We start from the raw sequence: 22,114 nt of genomic DNA, 5'->3' as shown, positions 1-22,114 counted from the left end.
ACAAGAGTATGACTGATTGACTGACACAATTTGTACAAAACAATGGGTTACTCTTAAAATGCTGACATAATCATTAAATAAAGCAATAATGATTTTCACACTTCTACAGGCTAGCTGTGTAACTTATGTTGCGTTATATCTATATATGGTATTCAGAATGCAAACTTCTCTGACCAGGCAATATTGGAATAAAAGAAAGTGATTTACACCAATTAGTTTATAGACAGCACAAGAAAACATGATTATTTTATCCCCTATGTTCAAATTAACAATATGGATTAGACTTCCGTCTTCTCTGATCTGACTGCTGATAGAACTGAAGCAGCTCACTAAAAAAATCATTCCTTGTAATGCAAATTTCAAACTTCCTGAATGAATCTAATAGTAATCCCTTGTACACAAGAAGATCACAACTGTCAGTTTATTTTGATTTTAAGAGGCATTAACTGGCAATGGAGCATATTAATGCCTTTGTACACAAGAAATCATAACTGTCAGTTAACTTTGATTTTCAGAGGAGTTAATTAGCAATGGAACATAGTAATGCCCTTGTACACAAGAAGATCACAACTGTCAGTTAACTTTGATTTTCCTTGATCACTGCTTTTGTCATGTGACTTGTACTAAATCAACATAAAGACTGCAGCTCACATGAATGTTACAATGAAGTTGCTTAATCAGAAGTAAGATCATAACAATAAACAGTCATAATAGTTATTTTGCAAGAAATAGAATCAGAATAGAATCAGAATATTTAACCTGCATATAAATGTAAATCCTTTAATGCTGGCACCTTTAAATTTGAAATCATTTATAATGTAATGCCATTCAGTTCAAGCTCTCCCAAAAATTAAAGTGGCTAATCTGATGAGTTAGTAATAATAATGATATCAAAATGCATCCTCTCAATTAGTTTCAATGATTTTAGGTAAGATAGTTTGCATGCAGCATACCGAAACATCATGTTGCCATGAGTTAACTGCAAAACATTAATCAAAGCCAATAAAAGGTAAAATATACATCTTCAACTGCTTTTTTGATTTAAGGGTGAGGTACTAAGAGAAATGTGTGTGTGTGTGTGTGTGTGTGTGTGTGTGTGTGTGTGAATTTTTAATGTAACCTTAACAATTTTTCAGTCATATCACTACAATGTCTGCAGTGTGACAGTTTATAGTTATGTCTAGCAATGGGGTACCATGCTGCAGACTTACAGCATCATGTCCAACCCAGTCACATTATCCCGATGCTAAACCATGCAGTCCTAAGACTGATCTCTTAATGCTGAGCACCTAGCGAGGGAGCTGTTAGTAACATTTTTATAAGTCTTTAATATGACTCAGCTGGGGGTTTGAACCTATGACCTCCCGCATTCAAGGTGGATATTCTAACCACTCAGGACACCAGAGTGGTTACTGACAAAAATGTGTATCATCTTCCATTCTATGATAATTCTAGCATGAACAGTGCCTGGGAAATGAATATGACATATGAAATTTTACCCAAGTCATTATAATGTAAATATGGACCATAATGGCCTACCTATGCATGACTGGGTATTATTCAACAATATACATCCCTCACCAGGTTTTATGCTTCCAGAAGGATAGCCAGTAAAATGAAAAATGTAGGTCACTGACTCTTTCATATATAGTTGTGATACTAACAGAGATGTATACAACAATGTAATGATTCTAGCAAGAATAGTTTGAACACAAAATTTGACCAAAAGTTTGTGATGCATGAAGTATGTCTCACAGTGATCTAATTTAAAGTTCAGTATGTAGTACTCAAAATGCATCCCTCACTAAGTTTCATTATTCCATGTACAACAGTATGTATACAGGGTGCAAGATATCTGAGCTAACACAAAAATATACAACGTACATGTATATACAAACTTAGACCCCTCCGTATGGGAAATGTGCTAAGAAACCCCCTCCAAACTGTTACCTAGGACCAAAGAAAGAATGACTGTGATGCAACCAGGCTGTACATATGTAAAACACAGCCTCATCATAAGGTTCTTTATCATAACACAGATCCAATTACGAGATTATGAATCCCATTTCCTTAAATGTTAGTAAACGTGTGAATATAGTACTTCATTATTAGACAGATTTCAAGATATGGCAATACAACCTATGACTCACACTGTCAGTGTTAATATGACAGATTTCAAGATATGGCAAAACAACCTATGACTCACACTGACAGTGTTAATATGACTAGTAGATTTTCGTATATATGAATGCTGAAGCTGGGTGTACTGGATGCAAAAGACCTGTGTGGTCATGAGATAAATGCCAAAACATAAATTATGCTAGCAGAACATTAAATAAATGACACAGCGCCTTATATTGCAAAGGTGTGGTACTAACAGAGATGTATACAGTCATTTAGTTTGATTATTCTGATATGTCCAACATTGCTTTTGAATAAACTTAAAAGACAAAACTAAATCCAAATCAGTAAAACATAACAAAAATATTGACCACTGTGGCCAATGCTTGAGATGAATGTATAGTACTCATCAAGATGCAGGTCCTCTCCATGAATGAGTAGTACTCATCAGGATGCAGGTCCTCACCATGACTGAGTAGTACTCATCAAGTAACAGGTCCTCACCATGAATGATTAGTACTCATCAAGATGCAGGTCCTCTCTATGAATGAGTAGTACTCAACAAGATGCAGGTCCTCTCCATGAATTAGTACTCTTCAAGATGCAGGTCCTCTCCATGAATGAGTAGTACTCATCAAGATGCAGGTCCTCTCCAAGTTTCACAATTCTATGTAAAACAGTATGCATACAGAGGGTATGAGGCCATAAACTAAATGCAAAAAATTAACCGTATTAAGTGTAATCATTTCATCATCAATAAGGTTGAAAAATGAACTTGAACACTCAATTACTTGAAACCAAGACAGTATAATGTTTATGCCCTAAGCCCTCTCCCCAAGGGGTAGTTAGTGTGAAACCCACTCCAAACTGTTGCCAAGGACCCAGGAATAAAAAATGGTCGAGATCCAGTGAGACTGTACATGTATATTTGATTTTAAATGTGCAGATACCAATACCAGCGGGAGTACAATAGGTCTACTGAACTTTACAGCAAGCTACAAAATAATGTAGCATTAAGAAGACTAGATTTGTTTTTAACATGTCTGCTTCCATTGCAGACAAATAAGTAAAAAGCATTTGTACAACACTGAAAAGTTATTGTAAAGGCCTAAAACTACACAAGTTGTCTAATTATATGGAAACCAATATGCCAGCAAAATTCCATCTATGTTTATTGGTGTTTGTGCAATGCTGCTGACAAGCTTTTCAGAATGGATGCATGTACAAATGTGTTACTCTGGACAGTACTCTCACATTGCACCAACATGTCATGAACATATGCAAGGCTACATATCTTGAGCTGACACGCATCAACTCAATTCGCAAATATCTTTCAGTTGATGCCATTAAAACACTTGTGTATTCATTAGTACTTTCAAGACTGGACTATTGTAACTCAATTCTGGCTGGTTCATCTTAATATCCACTCCAGAAACTTCAAGAAGTTCAAAACAGCCAGCTGCTCGGATCATACTTAGAGTACCATGATCAGAGCACACCTTCCCACTGCTCTGTACCCTACACTGGCTATCCATTTGATCCAGAATCAAACACAAAATTTGTTCTCTGTGCTATGTTTCACTGTCGGACTCTAGTCCAACATACCTATCTGACCTCACCCATGTGTACACACCAGCAAGATACTTATGCTCCTCTTCTGACAATCGTATACTCATTATTCCCACTATGAAAACAAAGTCATATGGACAGTGTTCTTTTGCATACCAGGGCCCAGCAACGTGGAATGAATTGCCCACTGAACTTAGACACAAAGACACAGTGATCACATTCAAGAGAGCTCTCAAAACTAACTTATTTCGACTGCAAGAACAAACTTAAAGACCTAATAATGTTTCCTACCTGAAATATTCTCAGCATGTTTTTATTTTTTAATGTTTTTCTAATTTCATGGTGTTTGATTTTGTAATAATATTATTATATTTTTTTTTATCTCATAGGTGTTGTCTAATGTTGTAAAGCGCTTAGAGCTTCTAAAGATTAGGTGCTATACAATGTCCTCATTATTATTATTATTATTATGTACAAATGTACAGATGGATAGACATTACAAATTCAGGATGCCCATGCTGCAAGCATTGGAGGAACAACAAATAATACTACCGTAACACTGGCTACTGCTGACAGAGCCCATTGAGCTAGTAGTTTTGAAGTCAGGACATATTTTGCAGGTGGTGCTATTGATAACATCCTGATACTCTCCAAGGCCACACTTCTCACAGGATCTCACTCCTGTTGTCCTATAACCCTCAGGACAATACACTGCAAAATACAGTCACACATTTCACCATAATGCAAGTCATATAGTTCTAGTATCAATGACATTTGATGAATTAGCACAGTTATTTATAACAATTTTTCCTGAAATTGCTGACTCTCAATTTATCATATCAGGCACAGAAAAATGTACATGATGGTGATTACTTTCCTACATATATTTTCCACACAAAAATTATAAATATTTTTATATTTTGATAATTCATGAAAATCTTGGAATCTTGCAATATTTAAAGGATATTTGTTTTAAATGAATGAATAACAGATACATTTCATCAAGCTGGTGAAATTACTTTAGTATTTTTCACCCATGAGGTGAAATATATTTAATTATTCACTTGGAGCAATCAAATTTTCTTTCATTTTATTTTCAAATGTATTGGCTAGCAATACGTATAACAGACTCATGTAGCTGATTTCTTACTGTATTCCACACTACAGTCCCATAAATCTTATAACAAGAATCCCATGTTTGTATCTCATTTTGCATACCCACCCCCAACAAATCAAATATAAATGAACTTACAGCAGTTATTTGGATCAATCTTTGACTGTACAGTTCCCAGTGGGCAGAGAAGATCATTGAAGTGCAGACTGACATTGTAAGTTTCAAAATTAGCTTGTAGGCTTGGACATTGGGAAACATCAGAACTGAAGGTGGAAATGCCTAGAATATTTTGAGCTTTCATTGTGTTCTCAACGTAAGTTTTACATCTATTTAATGCCCAGCTTGGCACAGCAGTGCTGGCTGAGTAGATCTGGACTGTGAAATTCACAGATACCTGGAAAAACAGAAGTCTGAATCCAACAAAATGCCAAATAATTGGTCATTTCTTGATTAAACAAAAGTAAATAATTAATAAAAAAACCTTTCAAACAATGCAGTTGTCTGAAGAGAAATAAAAAGGTGTACCTCTAGTCTGCAATTCTTAAAAAGTTTATTTTCCATAAATTAGGTAAATATAAAATAATCATAACATTAAAGAGAAAAATCTAAATAGTAAAAAGTTTAATCAATTGTGGATTGAAAATTTAAATAACAATTTTTGCGGAATAAAATTTAGATGTCAAACAATTAAAAACCCATTTAACCTTTATCTCAAACAACTGGGAAAAAACCCACTACAAATATTTGTCCTAACAAAACTTTAAAGCATGTAGCAGTTAAGATGTTCATCCACAGGTATAGTATTTACTTACCCTCCTGTTTGTTTGTACCGCCATACCAATTTTAAAATCAAAATGTATCATGGATACATTTCATTCATCAATTTATAAATTCGAAACTGACTGTCAAGGGGAGTGGGGCTAACACTATCAACTTCTTGGCATTTCAAACCAAATGAGAGTTTCTTTGGTAAAACAGTCACTATATTGTTTCAGACAACAGATGTGATTTGGTTCACCATATTCAATAAACTATGAATAAATCCATAGATTTCCATAACACTGGGAGTTGCACCCTTTTGAAAATCTATAACAAAAGCTGCATCTTTTTATACATTCTTTTCTTTTCTTTAGAAATATTAAAACTAGATATTTCATATACTGGATGCAGACGATAGTCTTTATTGAAAATAGACTGTGCTAAAAACCAGACAAGGAGAGCAAGCAGTCTGTGTGATTATTTACATCCACAGCTTCCATCTGGTTTGAAACATGAACAAGATGACAACAGTAGGGGCCACCCTGTGACAATCAGGTTAGAAATACTAAATTGATTAATGAAATGACTCTAAGTTATGTGCATTTTCTTATATCTTTGATGCTTTTCATTTTTAAAATCAGTATGGGGAAAGGGGCACAAACAAATGCAAGGGTAAGCAAATACTACAATTTTCTAAACCTACAGTAATCAAGATTTTATCATAAATAAGAAAATGCTTAAAGCCCATCAATTGTTTACTTGTTGATATGATAATAACTGCAATGCCAGTAGCTGGTAAAGGAAAGCAATATTTGTTTTGGTCAGAATGTTACGTGATCAAAATGAATTGCATTAATTTCTGTATGAACTGTAAGGAGAACTACTTTTCTAAGAATACCCACTTATATAAATACAGTCACGTGTACAGCATAAGATAAACACTGCCAGTGAAGGCAGACATGAAGTAAGCATTAAAGGAAAAGAACATTCTTACAATTTTAAAAAAAAAATTGAATAAATTTAACCTGAAAGACTAAAGCAACCGATACTTCTCATTTTTTATGAATAAAATCATTCTTTCCTTGTCAAAATTTGTAAAAAATATGAATAAAAATGTTTGAAGTGTGCTAGGTCAAGGTCACCGTATAAGGTATTATAGCTATCCAAGACTGAAACTGATATGTCAGAATTTGGAGATTTTTCACTAACTTTGCCATATCACATTGATTATATGCAAGAAGATATTGAAAATTTTGACCCATTCATATTTGATGAGCCTTTTGAAGTGGAAGAAGTATCACAAATTGAGTTATCGTTTAGTTTGAATGAACCAACACCACAAACCAAAATGCTTCAAATCACTTAAAGAGGAAGATCTCTTAAACAGATCTGAACAGTGGTACTCAAAATCTACCAAGAAAAACACTCAATAGGGCTACAACACTTTCGGAGGTAGATTTATTCTTTCATTTAATAATCATAATAAATTAACAATAATAATAACAAAGACTAGTATACTGGACTGTTCATCAATGTAAGCTTAAGTAATATTGCTTGATACTTAATTTGCTCTTATTTATTATTTTCTTAAATCATATATCATGAAATTGCAATATGTTGTTCCTTTTTATGCAAAAATGAGAAAACAAATTAATTTAAATAATTCATGCCATTTTTATAAAAATGAGACTTAACTTGCTCTGCAGTGAATAAAGTGTAGTTTATCTTTAAAGTAATACTTGTGACAGCCTATAAATGTGACAAATCTGTTATATACTAGTAAATACAAATTATGAAAAGGAAATATGCATGAATGATTCTACCCAAAGATCTTAATATTTCAAATGTTAAAAATTAGATACTACCAAGCTGAAAAACGTGAATTTCAGAATGGTGCAATGAGAAGAATATAGAGGTTGATCTGAAGTCAGCTGAGCCTGCACATTTGTCCCAAATGTTAACCATATTTTATGCCAAAGCAGCCCTCAAAGTCACCGTATCAAGAAAGAGGATGCTCCCTGAAGCCCAAGCTGAGGAATACCATAAAAACACTTTAAAAAATGTCAGGGCTGCTATTAATCGCTACATTCAGGTTGAATGTGATCGTCCAATCAATATTGTTACAGACCCTGAGTGTAAAAAAGCAAATGACATGTTAAATGGAAAATTAAAGTTGAACACAAAGAATGGCTTATCAAGATCAACTCAACACAGACCTTTTATTCCTCCATCAGACATGCATGCAATCAATCATTACCTGATGCAATATAATCCTATCACACTCAGATACAGGGTTTAGTTATACCTCTCCATCCAGTATGTTACTCATGGATTAGAATTCCACAGCCAATTAACACCCACCAGTTTTGAAATCAGGTTTGATGAAACAGGGGCTGAATATGTCATTTTGACCCATCAAATTATGCAAAAAAAATCATCAGGGAGACTTAAATGCTAAGGAGGAAAATTCTGGCAAGAGAATGTATGCAACTGGTGGTCAAAACCGCCCAGTCAGGTCAGTAAAATAATACCTCATACGCATTAATCCAAAAGCCGAATCAATCTTTTGTCACAATGATAAACATGGTTTTGGAAATCCCCAATTGTGTCAAATATGGTACACCACAAGATTTGTTGGACAGAGACAATTTAGCAGCTTTATGCCTGACATATGCAAACATGCCCATATAACTGCAAGATATACTGATCACTCTCTTCGTGCCACAGCTTTGAATGCAATGACAGATGCCAACCTTCCTGCTAGGCACATTATGTCTCTGTCTGACCACTCCAATGCACTATCACTGAAACCATACACAAGGCCCAGCACTCAACATAAACAAGAAATGAGTAACATTCTTTCCAATTATGTTCAAATGTAGCATTGTCTGCTCAAGACTCTTCTGCAATACTATCTCATGCAACTGTAAATGTTCAACAAACCCAAGCAGTGTAAATCAAGTAAATGTTACTGAATCTGCTCAAAATCCCCTACAAGCACTGTCACATAATACAATGAACTCTATGACAGGTTTCCTTACATAATCCACCTGTCATTTCAATAACTGCACCTTCCAGTTTAGTTCCAACTAAAAAGAGTAAGTGCAAACAAGTTAAGGAAATACATGATTTTCAAGATAAGTGCTCTGTGTCAACTATCCAGGCTAGAATAATAATTTACAAAATATCATGTACAACTTCTGGTTTTATTATATGGCAATTTCCAATGAATAATTATAGACAAATCAAGAAAATGCATAACAAATAGTTAGACACAAGTACAAATATTAAAGTATTAAATACATGCATGTGTCATACAATTTTTCATTTTTATAGTGATATTACACTGCTGTATTGTAATTATTATTACACTATATTTAGAAAAGTGTGTAAACAATAAACAAAGTTCAACAAATTAACCTGTCTTGCTGTTTTGAACCCACAAGTTAAACTTATAACTTCTTCCACCAAAAGCATTCTATATCAGCATCTGCCTCTGCCTGCTTCTTTCCTTTTGTGTGTCTGTCTATTTTCTCCACTGATGTCACAAAATTTAATGAGAGGGATCAGGTTATGAACCATTGTCACTAAATAAATCATGGAATAACTAGAGGGATAAAATAAGTACTGAATTATTTTAGAACTGTGTGTGTATGCATATGTCTGAACTAACAAAACTGATCAATCACATTCTATAACCTAACCTCATACACCTACATGTATTAATCGAGCCTGTTTATAAAAAAGAAAATAGGTTTTGAAGAACGAAATTAGATCACGCACGTGTCAGAACAGTGATGAATCTGCCAAATCACATTCAGTCAGTCTAGAACGCATACATTCTTACAGCCATGGCACTGTGACTTTAAATATTGAGCTCCCTCTTTGAATACACATGTCCATTAAGGCAAAATATAAAAATCATGGTAGCAATGTTCAAATTCCTTACATGGACTTCCATTGGTTGAAGGACTTGTATTATGAAGACCTTATTACAATCAAGCAGGACAATCCAATGTGCTATAAATATCTACATAACAGAAAATCCCAAACATGTATTACTTCGCTCAATTAAGATTTTTGTTTTCTAATGATGCAAACAAAATAACAAAACAAATAATTGAAATTTCAATTATAAGAGTTTAACATTGTTTTTTCTGAGTTTATCATGGTATAAACTGTCAGTTGCCGACTCACACAGCTTACATAATGCCCTTAGGACATTATTTGCTGTGTGAGTCGGCACCTGACAGTTTATACCATGATAAAGTCAGAAAAAACTTTAAACTCTTTAATGAATAATTCATAATCAATTAAAATTAAATATCTTTAGTGGGTATAAATTTTCTTCAATTTAATGGTTGCTGCAAACTATAGATTTTAAGATCCTATCAACAATGGTCCTTATGAGGAAATAAATTTCACACCTACTCCTCAAATGTATGTATTGAATAACAATGTCTTTTATGCAAATCAGTGAAAATCAATACTTATGAAAGTAAATGATTTCTTAATGACTACTAGTTGAATAGTTTATTGTGACATGCAAATACAACTTACCGTAAATTCAACAGAACCATTAGGACTGCCTTGGTTAATCCTTAGCTGCACCTGATCAAATGGCATAATGACTCTCAAATCTGAATAAAAATTATTTTGACAGGAAGATACAAGCTTAAATACTGTCCCCTGCAGTAATCCCTTGGTATTAAAGCCATTGCGGTAAATATCAGCACAGCTTAAATCAGCCAAAAGGTTGAAAGCAAGATTTTTGTACTGGTATTCAAACACCTGACTGTATGTGGCAGACTGCTTATTCATATCTGGAAAATGATGGAAAGGATAAAAATGTTTATGAAACAGATTAGACCCATAAGTTGTGAATATGAATACCATAGGAAGATTGTTTAGGATATTTTGATCCAAAAACATGCACACACATACTCATGAACACATGACTTTTTCTTGATTACTTGCCTGAATAACCTCACACTCTGATGCAATTAAAATAAACTACATTCAAGTTATAACTGCTTGTCCAGTACTTCAAGCACCTAACAAACTTATGTAGCCACTGTGTAACCTATTTTAGGACTTTTCAAATTTTTGATCACAAAGCAGTAATAGTTTTTACACTAGAACATAAATCAAATGAGTGGTGAGTTAATGATAGAAGATGACAAATTAAAGAGTAATTATAAAGCACATAAGATTATTTTGAACAGTACATATCAAGATCTGTCAGCCAGAACTGTCAACAGTTGCCTACTTCAACCTCTGACCAACCAAAGAAATTCACTATTCTCTAGACAATCTCTCTATTTGTACTGCCTGGCCTCAAATTCACTGTTAAAATGTCTTGACTTTTATTTTCTTCTTTTGATAGTTTATATTAATAATGCTTTAGCCATCTCTGCAATCATGGAAGGTCCACTGACAGTAATTTTACAGACAACTAAATTTCTGGTAAGTATTTCCATGTCCACATAATTCTGGATCTGTCAGCCAAGTTTAACTGCACAGGTCATATATTACATAGGTAGCAATTTGTTACATAAGAAGTGGCCATTAAAGAGAGACTATACTGTGAATTAAATTGTCAAATGTTGTTTAGTGTAATTATAAGGTGCTGATATCATAGTTTAGTTGCTACATAAATTCTAAAGGTTGAAAGACAGTGGCCAATTGCTAATTTTATCTGCCAATTCTGCATTTAGGCACAAATGTGATGCAATTATTCATAACATGGTCACTGTTGAGGAATGTTGCTAATTCAAATCAAAATATCATCTGGTTAATTGTGGCTTGAATGATCAGATTCTGATTTACTTGACATTATGTTTTATTTTGAGGCTTTAAGATTAAATCTGTCCAGTTTTCTTTCAAGGTCAATAGCTATGGACTGATTTTGATCTATGTCTCAAAGTATCTGGCTTGACATTTAGTTAACAAGAGTCCCTCAAGGGAACTGATGCTCTACCAGTTAAAAATAAATTGTATTAATCCCTGACAAGTCAACATCTTCCCAGTCTTTTATTTTTGTAAACTGCTGAATACTGTAGCCATCTGATATTCTTTACAAATCCCAGAGTTCCAAATTTTAGTAATAAAAATATTTTCTTACATGTTCAAGTTCAAGTTAACCTGTTCACTAGATATCTGTAATAATGAAATAGATAGCATGGAAGTGGATCACTGAACATAAAAATGTCAGACAATGTTGAGATACACCAACATGCTAAGCTTGGTTTAATCTGCATTTATTGCTTTTTGGAGAAGAAAACAAACTGGTATCATTCCAAGTATTCATAAAAACTATCTACAATATGGGTTTGAAAAATATCCATTCATACTGAATTGTGCTGTTATGCAGCTGAAAATAAATCATGACATTTGACCTTAAAATCAATCTTAGAGTGCTAACTATGAACTTATTTACTGGAATGCATGTAAATATGACATGTAGTCAAAATTCAACTGTGTACACATCACTGTTCATAAGCTCAATGAAGTACAAAAGTGAGAGCAATGGCCTTCAACTTGACCCCATTGTCAATAAAATCTGGTTTTCATTTAAACTCCTTCGCAAAAGCTGTGATATACTAGTGGTCAAATCTGTTTTTCTGTCATTTAATGCCATTTTTCAGCACACAATAGTCTATGCATGGCGGCCAGTATTAATGGTGGAGGAAGTACCCAGGAAAACCCTGGGAAGAACAACTGACCCACAAGAATATAATGGCAAGCTTTCTCACATAACCACATTGGCCAAATCCTAGACTGAAACCCATGCAGACAGAGGTGAGATGGCAGTGATCCGTAACGGACAGCACTTTAGACCACTAAGCCACTCGGGGCCCCCGGTCAAATACCATTTTCATCCAGAACTAATTACATATTGCAAGAAGTGTAGTGGAAAAAAAAGCATGCAAATGCTATCATTTGTGCCTGGTAAGCAGCAATAACAAGATTTTGAAGATGGTAATTATTATGCAATATAATGGTGGTCAGATAAGCACCATTTACATTAAGAACAATTACATATTGCCTTATGTTTTTTGTGAAAACCCCATTTCATCATGACCACTCAGATTTTCAGGCTGGCCATCAAGACAGCCATTTTGGAAGTTCAATCAGCATTGTTGTAATTTAGGAACAACTATATATTGCAAGAATTTTTTAAAATAGAAAACCTCATTTCATCATGACCACTCAGATTTTCAGGCTGGCCATCAAATCAGCCATTTTGGAATTTCAATCAGCATTGTTGTAATTTAGAAACAACTATATATTGTTTTAAAAAAATTTAATTGAAAAGGCCTTAGTGGTATAGCCATTTATTCAGAAGACATAGGTATAACAAGATTTTTGCATTTTCTGAGGTCATATCACAGTCATTTTCCTTTAGGTTTAACCACATATGTGAGAAACATTTGAATTAAAAAGTTGATATGACTATAAGGAGAGTAGTGATAACAAGGTTATTTCATGGCATTCATTATCCATTTAAAAGTAGTGATAACAACATTTTCATGATTACTGCTGCCATGCAGCAATACTGTAGGTCTGATCATCACTATTTTCATGTAAGACCAATTAGATATCATAAGAAGCTTTTATTAGGAAAAAAAATGTCAATATCGCTATCAGTTAAGGAAGAATAGTGATAAGAAGAATATCAAGATGGCTACCATTGCCATGTTGGCAGTCTGATTGGCATTTGCCTCATTTAGGAAAAACTACATAGCATAAGAAGCCTCTAAGTGTTAAAACCTTATGTGAATGAATGACCAACCTTTTTAAGATATCCATCATGGGGCCATATTGGATGTCAGATCAACACCAATTTCATTAATGATCAAGTAAATATCATAAGAAGCCTTTTAGATAAAAACATCTGACACGTAAGCCATCCTCTCAGAAACAGCAATATTGAATTTGAAGCTGGCAGCCATAGTGGTCAAGTTGGCAGTTAGATAGACAATATTATTACAGTTATTGTGGCAGCCATGATAGATGTCAACTTGGCACCAATTTTGCAAAGAGCCAACTACAAATCATAAAAAATGTTTTTAGTGAAAACTCCATTTCATTATAACTATCTATTCAGGATGAGTAGCAACAACAACAACAATAATAATAATAATAACAATAATAATAATATTGCTTTATTTATAGAGTGTGACTCATTGGTCAAAGACTATTTTCTTTTGAGGCCCTCTTATATGAAGACAGCAATAATTAACATGTCCAGTATTAAAATACTAAATTCCATTATCTATCAGAAACACATACATGCTCATATTTCTTCTTAAATACTCTAATATTTTCAGCAGATTTTACATGTAGTGGAAGCTTGTTTTACAGAACTGTACCATTCCACAGAACTGTACCAGAGTACTGGACGCTCTTTTTAACACATTAAGCTCTGGTGACAAGTTTAAGTGGCAGGAGGTAGTAGCCTACTGCCGAGCTCTGTAACGTCAAGGTCATGTAAGAGAAACTAAAGTAGGTGGTATTATAGAAAGGTAGACAGATGTAGCTTCACAATGATACCAAATAATCTGGAATTTATAGATACACTACAAAATACAGAAGGAAAAACCTCATTTTTTTGACCCAATTGTTTTCTACCCAAAATTTGCCCGTGGTTGGAATCTGATTTTGTGTCTGGATTTTAGACCTTTTGGTCTCAGATCTAAGGCAAATCAGTATGAACTGCAAACAGACAGACCTTTGCAAAAAGTAGGATAATATGGACATTTTGAATGAAGAGTGGTATTGATACAAAAGATAGGCACAAAAAGGTTAAGCATAAAAATAAAAAATCCAACTTTTACCCTTCTGCTCATGCGCGAGCCAAATAGCCAATGAAAAACGTTGATTCAACCTAGGCAGTATGTTATTAGGAGATCACCTGGTGTTTTCGGATGTATTCAGAAATAGCTTTCAAAATGTGTGTCCTACTCGATTTTCAGGTGAAAAGGACAAAAACCTCTAGGGATTAATGTGTTAAATTGCCCTGTTTTTGGTTTTGGTACTAGAAGGTTTCCATGTGAGAGTGATCTCAACTGGCATTATGTTGAAAAAGGTCTGAATAAGTCCTGAAGATACTCTGGCGCAGTTCCATGTAGACATATAAAAGAAATGCCTTGTGAAAATCTATCCTGTCATGTATTGTGAACCATTTGAGTTCTGTAAATAATGCTTTTGAGGGATGATCAATAGATGCATCTAAAATTACGTATGCTGCTCATTTCTGAAGTTTATAAATCCTGTCAAGCTCAGATTTAGCACAGTTTCCCCATACATTTGAACAATAATCCATTATTGGAAGAATGTATGACTTGCAGTACAGATTTTGAGTTTCCGTAGGTAAAATATTTCTTGATTCTGCTTAGTAGGGCAATTTTGGAGGAGTATGTTTTACAAAGCTTATCAATGTGGTCATTCCATAATAAAATATAACCTATGGTCACACCTACAAGCTTTTCATGGTTGAAATTTTCTAATTGATAATTTTTTATTGCATGAGATGTTCTGGGTTCCCTGACTTGTGTAGCTTTTGTGATGTCCCCAGAATCATACATTTTGTTTTACCTTCATTAATTACAATCCTATTTTGTTGTTCCCAGTTTATGACTCTAATAAGGTCTGAGTTTAATCTCATTTGGATAACTTCATTTGGATAACTTCAGTATCAGAACTAGATGTATACAAGTTGTGATATTTTCAAGATGGAAACCACAACAGCCACACTGAATGTATAACTAGACCGTGGCAATCCTTCCAATTGTTTTGGAGCAGTACAAATACCAAACTTATGCTAGCAGATGGACAATGGATGGATAGGCAATGGACAATGAATAGATGAACAAGGATGACAGATAACAGCTGGCATGCCATCACGTACGCTCTTCTGGTCTATCACCAATACAGCACAAAATGAATCCATTGTTACTTGCAAAACAGAAATATCAGAGATAACATGAAATCAGTGGAGACATTATCTGGCTATTGATCTGTGTCTGTTCTAATGTCAAAACACTTATCTACTTGGATACTATAGAATTTTATCTGTGTAGCTAGCAATCCATACAAAATAAGATGTACCAAGTTCCTGAAACTAATAATTCACATGATATTTCACACAAGATTTTGTTAATGTAAATATTTTAATGGATCAGTCTCAAACTTTTGCATGAAATTCATGGACTAGATAATTCAGTATCAACTTGTTTCAAAGCAGTGTGAAAGACACGTTCAAACTGGGCTTACTTTTTTATTTAAAATCTGTAATAATCCTCAGAAACAATACTGTCTTTTGCCAAAACTGATGTATGTATATTGTAAGTAATTGGTAGTTACTGTATGCCTGATATGAATAGAAATTTCACTTGCAACAGGTGAACATTACTAAATAATGAGTATTAATGATAATAATCACTGGATTTAAAACATGTTTACTGCTATCTTTCTAGATTGCTATCAACACAAACATACATTTCAGAGAGTGTCAGAGAGATAGATTATCAACATAGCAACACAAAAAGTCAACCTTTAACCAACACACAGCTGTACATATACCATACCTATAGCGCTAGACCAAACTTACTTGATGCACATGCTGGTAACTCAATGCTCCATGGGTTGCCAGTGGTACAGTTGGACCTCACCACAAGCTCTGACCTTTCATGGAACTCATAGCCAGCATTACAACTGAGATCACATGCAAATCCATTTCCTGTTGCACTGCAATTCTTCTTGCCATGCAGTGGAGTTGGCAAGGATAGGGGAGAGCAGGTTGCAGCTGAAATTATTTTTTTTTACATCAACTTGTGTATTACACATGTATCTCAAAGAGTTTACCAAGAGAAAGTATCTTAAAAGCTCAATGCACTCTTTGTTTGACATGTCTGAACAGTTATCGTATTTTACCACCCAAGGTACACAAAAGATCTACATCATTTAAATATGGTGGAGAATGTTAGGCTGGAGTTTTTCAATATTTATATCAAGAGACACATTTTCTTTACTTAAGGCTCCCCATCAAAGCAAAAGAGATCAGAGAGAAGTGATGCATTCATACATTTGATCAAAGATATAATGTTTCATAGAGAATATCTCAAGTCAGAATGATTGGAATGTAAATTAAACATTTATCTCGACATATCATACAAAAAGCACAGGACATACCTAGGGCAAGTATTTGATAGCTGCAAGTCACTTGATTGCCCTTTTCATCATTCGCATTAGCAGAGACTCTGAAAGTCTGTCGAAGGTTGTTGGCTGTAATGTTGAACTGACTGGTAGGTATAGTGAGAGCGACTTGAGCACTGTTGTCAGTAAAATTAAAATCAGCTTCCTCTGGTGTAATGGTAATGATGGAATTCTCATCTACTAGGTAGACACTTCTGGACTGTGGGCATGTGAGTACTGGTGGTACCGCGTCTATAAATGAATCAGAAAACAGTTTAATTTTAGATATTGTATTTGCTTCTATAACTCATGTCCATGTGCAAAGATCCAGATCTGTCATCAACAGACAGTGATCTTAGTGTTTTTTTTAAAAACATTATCATAAAACGACCAAAGGCTGTAGACAGTTAAGTGCAAACAATTATATATATATATATATATATATATACACACCAAATAAATGTTTAGACAGTATTTTAAGAAATCCTGCTTACTGTTATACCAGTTTTGTGGAAAGCAACTACTGTTTTAACTTTCAAGAAACCGTACCTCTGTAGATATTTTAATGAACATTCCTGATTTTATCACCACATTACATTTGTAAATGGCAGCTGTGATACAGTTTTGTTATAATAGTATGTTAACTTTTCTCCAAACAAACCCAGATATGCTATCAACAGACTCAATCTGCTATCAACTGACCCAGATCTTCTGTCAACAAACCTTGTTCTGCTGTTAACACATCCAGATCTGTTGTCAACAAACCTCAATCTGTATCAACAGACCACAAAATGCTGTTGCATGATGCAGAGAGATGGCTGCCATGATGCAGAGAGACCTGACTGTACTGTTTCTTCTACTTATAAATTAACAGCACAGATTTTTATATCCTAATCAGTGTACAACATCAGACTGAGAAAATGGTTACTGGTAGGATATAATATGGCACATATATTTTTCTTTCTGTATCACTAAATAGACTGACAAAGTACAATACATAGATTCATAGATTACTAATTTGTATCAGCATAAGCTGCTGACATATATGGTTGAAACACTGACACAAATACTACTTTCCACTATTAATTTGAAATGAAAACTAAATGGTATTTTTTTAATTCATTTTTTAATAAATCTATCAATAAATATGACCTTAAGAAAGGACCCAAAATTTGGGGGCAAATACATTCTCTAAAGGGTTGTCTTCTTTGTCTGCTTTTTAAAAAAGAATCTGCATAGATAAATTTGACCTGATGATAGGACACAAAATATCTGAGAAAATAGATTTTCAAAGAGTTGTCTTGAGTAACTTGAAAACTTATGAAGAACAGTAAATACAATTTGATACATAAACAAAGAAATAGAAATATGCTCTAAGTATAGTTACACATTGTTTTCCCTTTTTATTTGACTAAAACTAAAAAAAGAAATCTTTTAATCTTGATTAAATGTATTTTCCTAATGATGTGTGTGTATTCTAACAAGTTACTCTAAAACCCCTTTAAACAGAAAAACCTGGAACCAAATGTAATTTTTCATTTTGAGAGGTTTTCAGTTTATAGGGACAATGCTGACAGGGTAAGATGTCTTTTTTATATTCAAATTGAAGAATATCATCAAAAGCAGCAACCAAATTTAAGATCAAAGTCTCAAACTTTGTAAAACCAAAATGTTATGTATATTTACTCCGTATTACATGCTTAACTTCTGTCATAGATTATAGGTTGTAATTCAGATTATAGTCACTTTAGTAAACATAATGTTTACAAGCATCCAAGTTAAAGGCCAGTCTTGTTTGCAATTAGATTAGGTTGTTCCTCTGGATTAATGTATATTCTTTTATGTCACAGGTCAAGTGAAAATGTGTATAAATAGGGATTTGATGAACAAATAATTAATTTCTGTTTTTGATCAGTCTGTGGGAATCCATTTGTGGTCTGAGTTTTTAGTTTTGTCCAATTTAATTTAAGAGAAAGTATTTAATATTTTCACTGGAAATACTCAAGTGTTCATTCACTTTTGGGTTGATACATTATTTTGGATTTTTGTGAACTCATTCAAAGACATTCTAGATTGCATCAATGTGTTATATCAGGACATTAAAGACTACTGTAGTTCATTCTATACTTTGGAACTTGCAATAGGACAGTTAGGGTTATTTGGAATTTAATTCACAATATTGCAAGTATCTCTTGAATTTTCACTTTGTATTGTACGGAAATAAATATAGTTTTGATTATACTAAAATTTTTGGTTTTACTTTCTTTATGTGACATATATTTTAAGACCTAGATTTGTAACAAAAGTAAGTTTATTTTCTTCTGATCTGAGACAGAGAATTTTATTTGTGTATGCAAGTGTGACATAGATAAAGCACTTATGTGACTAGATGGAGAGAATGCAATCGTGACAAATGTGTGTATGTGTGTTTGTGTGTTATTGTACAAACAGATAAAAAACTCTTTACTCTTTTAAAATTTACTGAAAACTTTGCTGCACAACATATGTTCCTTTAGAAATACCATTTTGTTTGGTCTCTGTTTTCAAAGTACTAAAAGTAAGGCCACAAGCCTAGCTAATCAAACCCACGCATTTGATGACAAAACAACTTGAGCATTCTTATTTGGCTTATCTACAAAGTTTAGTTATCATAAAAGCTAACCCTTCTTTACGGTACAAAGACTCTGAAATAGCCTATTGTGGGTACCAAACTGAACTGTCAAGTATTGTTTTTAAATCATAGGCCTTTAGTACGTTTCTGGGTGATTGACTCAGCAATAATCAGACTACAGTATTAGGTAGCTTTAAATAATCTGGTCCTACATGTATCAGGTGTGTGTTTTAATCAATGCATCACCACAAATTATTTTTAGACCATATCAAAGTTTTACAGAATTTAGCAGCTAAAACATATATTTCCAACAATAAAGTATCTTCCAGATTTAAGTGGGTGGGGGTTCGAATGTAAAATTGAAATTCCTGACTGAAATTTATTTGGGTTTTGAGAGTAGAGAGGTTCTGATTTAATGGCAGAAAAAATTACGACATCAAACAATGAAAATTTCAGGACCAAATAAAATTTGTGATCATGATGGGATTTCAGCACACCAAGGATTCAGTTTTGACTGGTGTATCTGTACAATGAAAAGATAAACAATTGGGGTGGGTGGGTGTTTCAGTTCACAGGTAACAGGATATATATGCCGATCAAATCAAAGTTTAGAAACAATTTGTACTTGAATGTGCAGAAGTATAAAGTACTTACCCAGAATGCATGCTGGGATTACTTCTGGCCATGCCTGGGATGATGTGCATGTAAGAGACCAGGTAGCATTAGCTTGATGATCATAAAATACATAGCCTGGATTACATGACAAATCACATCTGTAATTTCCATCACCAAAGCTGGTACAATTCTTGTCTCCATACACAGGGGTTGGTAAGGACAGAGGTGAGCAGGGGGCAGCTGGAAAGAAGTAGCATATCCATAAAAATTAATTTTATTAGATTAAATGCATATCATGTAATGAAAATCAAAACAATTTTTAACCAGCACAAAATTTAGCAAATTTTGCATGAAACTGTATTCAAAAGAAATGTAAAAAGTGATTGATTAAAGTATTAGCATATGTTACTTGCCAAACAATATTTAGCTAAAATAATATTATACAATTTTCAACTTTTTCTTTTGTGGTGAATGTGTACAAATATGAGCCAGTCTGGAACCTAACACTGACTAAAGTGAAGTAGGGGTCAATGTGATAGTTAAAGTGGGTCGTCAAACTTCTGAGTCAGCTATCAGAAGAATATCATTGTTTTATTATTTGATTTGGTGAAACATCTTAAAATCCACTTTGTTTCATAACAAAACTTGATCTCAAGAGAAGACAACTCTCATCAAAGACCACCTTGCCAAAGTAAATTAAATTACTAATTTTTCACCATTGTGTCCCCCTCTTGTGAGGCCAACCTATTCATAAAACCAAGTTTTCATCACAGATAGGGGTACCTAACAAAAGGGGAACCCTTGTAGTATAAGTGGCATTTTAGTGGTACTGTGCCACTTAATATACATTGTGACATCATGTAAAAGTCAATTAAGATCCCAACAGTGCTATATGATGAATTACCACAAATCACATGATGTTGTGTCAGGCAATGAAATAACATTTCCAAAGGAATCATGCAACATGATTTTTAATATTACTCAGGCAAGGTCATTCAGCATAATGGCTTGTGCTTTCTTAGTTTTGAGATATTTTGGCAACAACATAGGAAAGGACTATTATATCTGTTTCTGAGACATACTGAAGCATGGATCTTTACATAAAGTGAGAAATTTAAATGCTGATTAAAAGGTGGGAAATGGGTGACTTCAGGACTTGTCTTTTTCTCTCCTTTAGACTTTCATATTTTATTAACGGACACTGCACGAGAAATCTCCATTATTTTAGCTTGCCCAGATAAATGAATTCACTAATAATGATTGGACAGATGTGTATCCCATTTATTCTTATAAAAATGACCCAAATTAGTAACTTATTTGCTGAACATGAACTAAATCACGATTGAAATTGATAAACTAAACACTCATATATCACTCATATTATAGTCAAAAAGGGAGGTTTGTGCTCAGAAATTTATATCAACTTCACAAAATTTGCAACATTTAATAAGATGTCATTACAGTACATAATTATCAATATAAAATGAAATGTTAATATGTTGGAAATGCTCTTTGGTGACAATGCTTTTAATAAATAAATACCAATTAAACATGTTCTGTCAAAAGAAATCAGAATTTCAGTTTTAAGTTTCATTTGGTTTCAGTGTACTCCTCATAACTGTGATATGCCCTCTTGTATTCAAATGTGAAAAGTACTGTGCAACTATCACAGCAATGCCTGCAAGTATTTCAGTGAGAACTTAGTTAAGTGCCAACTCAATTTTAATGCCACAAATTAGCAAGAGAACCAACTGAAAGGTATCCAGCACATAAAAAGCTTAGTTTCACAGATAGAGTTCATTATGGAAAAGTGAGGTACAACATTTTTAATGAATTTAAAATACCTGAATTGGCACACAGAGGTAGTCAATAACCAGATCTTTCTCTATTACTTGCAATGAAACCCAAGCATCAGTATTTTCATAATAGAACAATAACAATTCTAGTTTTGACTTTGTTTCTTTAAATTAATGTCTGTCATATAACAACAAAAAATAATGTTTTGTTCTGAATTAACAGTAGCACTAGATGTAATCGCATTCACATAAAAAAAACACTGACATAATATACAATATGTTTTTTGTACACTTGTGATGTGTGCTGAAAGATCTTGGCATAACGTTTTT

The 22,114-nt window shown here is 33.6% G+C and overlaps 1 protein-coding gene across 1 annotated transcript in view; it reads right to left on the bottom strand.

The window, feature by feature from the left end:
* The window catches only part of LOC149802750 (uncharacterized), a 248,263-nt gene that overhangs the window by 89,085 nt on the left and 137,064 nt on the right, over positions 1–22,114 (bottom strand). Inside the window, exons 26-31 of the mRNA XM_089953826.1 lie at positions 20,028–20,228; positions 16,760–17,014; positions 16,179–16,373; positions 10,124–10,386; positions 4,943–5,198; positions 4,243–4,401 (exon numbers count right to left, since the gene is read on the bottom strand). Coding sequence (XP_089809952.1) covers positions 4,243–4,401; positions 4,943–5,198; positions 10,124–10,386; positions 16,179–16,373; positions 16,760–17,014; positions 20,028–20,228 — 1,329 coding nt within the window. The remainder of the gene's footprint in view (positions 1–4,242; positions 4,402–4,942; positions 5,199–10,123; positions 10,387–16,178; positions 16,374–16,759; positions 17,015–20,027; positions 20,229–22,114) is intronic.

This window comes from Sinohyriopsis cumingii, chromosome 3 (genome assembly GCF_028554795.1).
Source record: "Sinohyriopsis cumingii isolate HCF-2022 chromosome 3, ASM2855479v2, whole genome shotgun sequence".
Classification (NCBI taxonomy): domain Eukaryota; kingdom Metazoa; phylum Mollusca; class Bivalvia; order Unionida; family Unionidae; genus Sinohyriopsis; species Sinohyriopsis cumingii.
The sequence above is the reverse complement of the archived record's forward strand: the minus strand, read 5'-3'. Positions and strand labels throughout refer to the sequence as shown.